This window comes from Psittacula echo (genome assembly GCF_963264785.1).
Source record: "Psittacula echo genome assembly, chromosome: 12".
NCBI lineage: Eukaryota > Metazoa > Chordata > Aves > Psittaciformes > Psittacidae > Psittacula > Psittacula echo.
The window spans coordinates 13,451,966-13,455,207 of NC_137747.1; the positions used below are offsets into that span (position 1 = coordinate 13,451,966).

At 52.1% G+C, this 3,242-nt stretch overlaps 1 protein-coding gene across 1 annotated transcript in view; it reads left to right on the plus strand.

Moving 5' to 3' along the window:
- The window catches only part of TRPC4AP (transient receptor potential cation channel subfamily C member 4 associated protein), a 37,875-nt gene extending 35,301 nt beyond the window's left edge, over nt 1–2,574 (plus strand). Inside the window, exon 19 of the mRNA XM_080628101.1 lies at nt 59–2,574. Coding sequence (XP_080484227.1) covers nt 59–196 — 138 coding nt within the window. The 3' untranslated portion in view covers nt 197–2,574. The remainder of the gene's footprint in view (nt 1–58) is intronic.
- The last annotated feature ends 668 nt before the right edge of the window (nt 2,575–3,242 follow it).

Sequence of the window (3,242 nt, forward strand, 5' to 3'; positions counted from 1 at the left end):
CTGCTGCATGTCAGTGCCTGTGAACCTCACTAACCAACCTCTTCATCTCTTCCCACAGAGCTCATGTATTAGTTTTGCCTACTGGAAAGAGACTGTATCTATACTGCTCAGTCCAGACCGGACATCCCCCTGTGCCATAGTTAGCTACATCGACGAGGCGTATATGGACGTTGACAGAGACTTTGCTGAGGAGTAACTCTTCACTCCGGCTTCTGATGGACAGCACTTGGAGGGTCCCTCACAGCCCGTGGATTTCAGGGATATGCTGTGGAGTGTGTGTGTGTGCACGGCTTGGAACCGTGGAGCATTGTCCCTACCCCACTCCCCCCCCATCCCCATCTCTGATCTCTAACAGATGAGACTCTGAGAGCTCTCTGGGCAACACATTCAGGGATGTATCTTCCAGCTGTTCTGGGATAAAAACCATTACCTGCAAAAACCAGCCTCTTTCTTTTCTCTCTTCCCAGCCTAGCGTGGCTGGTCAGAGATCGTTCTTTGCAGACCCATGAGGATGCTCTCTATGTGCCAGTTGAGTTGTGGCTCTTCCAGAATGAGCAAGTCAAAAAGCACAGAACTGTCCTCCAGATGTGAGGTCCAAGGAGCCAGTGTGACCGGGACCTACCCACCAGCCACATGCAGAGCCACCACAAGGGCATCCTTGGGTGCAGCTCTTCTGTTGGGGTTTGGAACCAGGGGTTCAGGGTTGGTTAGAGTGTGAGTGTGTGTATGTGTGCGTGTGTGCGCATGTGTGCTTTTAATTCCTGAGAGCCCCAGCTCCAATCACCTCTTTACCTGCTCCTTTTGGATCATTTGGTACTGAATCTGTGCATTAGGAGAGAACCTCTGCTCCTGCTGTCTTCCGCTTCCTACCTGAAGGTGTTACAGTGCTGTGCCGACCAGAGGCATCTCAGCACTGGGCAGTTGCAGCAGGGGTTGGCTCTTTTACAGAGCATTAAAATGTACTAATTTTGGTAAACTTGCAGCTTGTCCCTTCTTGGGGAACTAACGTGGTTTTAAAATCCTCTTCAGGACCATTGCTTTTGATGCTGACCTGCCATGCCTGAAGTCTTATGTCAGTCTCTGCTTTCAGTCCTTAAGCAAAACCCACACACTAATATTGAAGTGCAATATTTACTGGAGACGTCAGTTGTTTTCCTTGGATCTAATCAGAATGTGTTAAATGCTGGGAATAAACCCTCCTGGTTGAAAGGAACGTTGTGGGATATGTTGGAAAAGGGGGAATTGGCATTTGGCAGTCCTGATTGCCAAACCTGCATCTGCCCTGCCTCCTCACCAGTGGTAATTGTGTTGCTCCAAGGCAGATTCCCAGGAATGAGAAAACAACCTGAACTCCTGAGCCACTGCATTTGAGTCAAAAACTGTGTCTTGCAGCTCCAGCTGAAGGAAACCTGTTTTCTTTGAAACACTTCTTTTCTGATTTGATGAAGTGACTTGGCTTCAGCTCTGTCCTGGCTCTGGGAGGTACTGGGGAAAGGATGTCCCAGGGTTGAAGCATTGTGTCTCATCACTGCCAGCAGAATGCAGCCCACTCTGAGGGTCCCTGTGCTGGGGCCTGGGTGAGCAGCAAGGCTCCAACTCCCCCCATGCAGGGCTTGCTCTCCCTGTCCACCTCTCTCCTCTGTGTCCTGCTCTGGACTTGCAGTTAGTACTTTGCTTGCAGGGGGGTCAGAGCTGCTGAGCTTGTGCATTAACCTGGATTCATGCAGTAGCTCCCGGGATCCTTGTGTCCCACCTTGGGGGCTGAATGCCTTGGGCAGCCCCTACCCTGGTTCCTCACTCTACAGAGCTGCAGCATCAGGTCCCCCCCATCCCTGCCCCTTCCCCCCTCTGAGGTAATTTCTTTCTCCTCTGTACTCTTTTTGTTCTTGGGTACTTGTGGCTTTGGTGTATCTTTGCTTCTTCTTAACTGTAATAGATGTACACGTAAAATAAATGCTTCAAATTAAAAAGGCTTTTAATGTAAGGGATGCCTTTTATTGGTGCATCCAGTGATTGCTGCTCTAAGCCTCCAGAGTCTCATTCACATCTGGATTGATGTAACAGAGGGACCAAGCTCCGTCTAGCCTTGCTGTCTGGCTGTGTGGCTGAACTGAACTCCCTTTGACCACTCAAGGCCCCAGTGATTGTGGGGTCCACACATCCTAGAGGCAGCTTGGCTTTGCCTTGGCATTTAGGCTGTTGCAGGAGCCCAAGTTGGCCATCAGCAGCGAAGGAAAAGGAACCCACAGCAGCTCCTCCAAGGAGGGAACACGCTGGGGGTCAGGGCATGAGTGTGCAGAGGGGAACAGGCCCATTATAACTGGGTGTCACATATCTGTGAGCTCATCTGTCCATGCAGATGCCCCAACATCTCATTTTGAGAGGGATTGTCTCTCTCCTTCATCCTTGTATTGTCTTATGGAGAGCATGGGGAGGAGGCATCCTGCATGGTGCCAGGCAGAGCGCCGGACCCTGGGATGGAGGTGGGACCCCCTGTCCCTAACAAGTACTGCTGGAAGCCTGCACTGTCCCCATGAATTGCTAAGGTTTGTGCTGCCCAGATTAATGCCAAGTCACTAACTGCAAACTAACGTATTGAATGGAAACCATTAAAGAAATCTATTTTAAAGAACCAAGTGGCCATGTCTTTCTTTGCAGGCCCTTTGCAGGCCTGTAGTTGGGGTTTTTCATGTTCTCCCCAGGAGTAATGGTTTTGGTGAGGCTGCTCAGGGCAGTGATGAAATCACTCTTCCTGGAAGCGTTCACACACTGTGTAGCCGAGGCCCTCAGTGCCGTGGGTTAGTGGTGGCCCTGGCAGTGCTGGGGTAAGGGTTGGACTGGATGAGCTTAAAGGTCCTTCCCACCCGAATTCATTCTGTGACACCCTCACCCCTCTGTACCCTGCCTCAGCTCTGGTGCCCCACTGCTGAGGGGGCTGAAGTGGGCTGGTGGGGAAGGATGTGGACAGGGCTCTTCTCCCAAACCCCACCAGCAGCCTGGAGCAAGCCAGGGCATAGAGCTGGGACTCTTGTCCCTACCTCCTGCCTGGCTGTGCAGGACACCCCCAGAGCCCCCAGCTTGCCCTCCACAGCAGCAGAGGCCAAGGGCCCGGTTACCCTGTGACAGACACAAGGGAGCAAAGTCCTGGCACATCTACGTTTATTCACACAGTGCAAAGCTGGCAGCAGCCGTTCAGCTCCAACCTACAGCAGGCAGCGGGGCAGGGCAGGCACCAGTGCCTG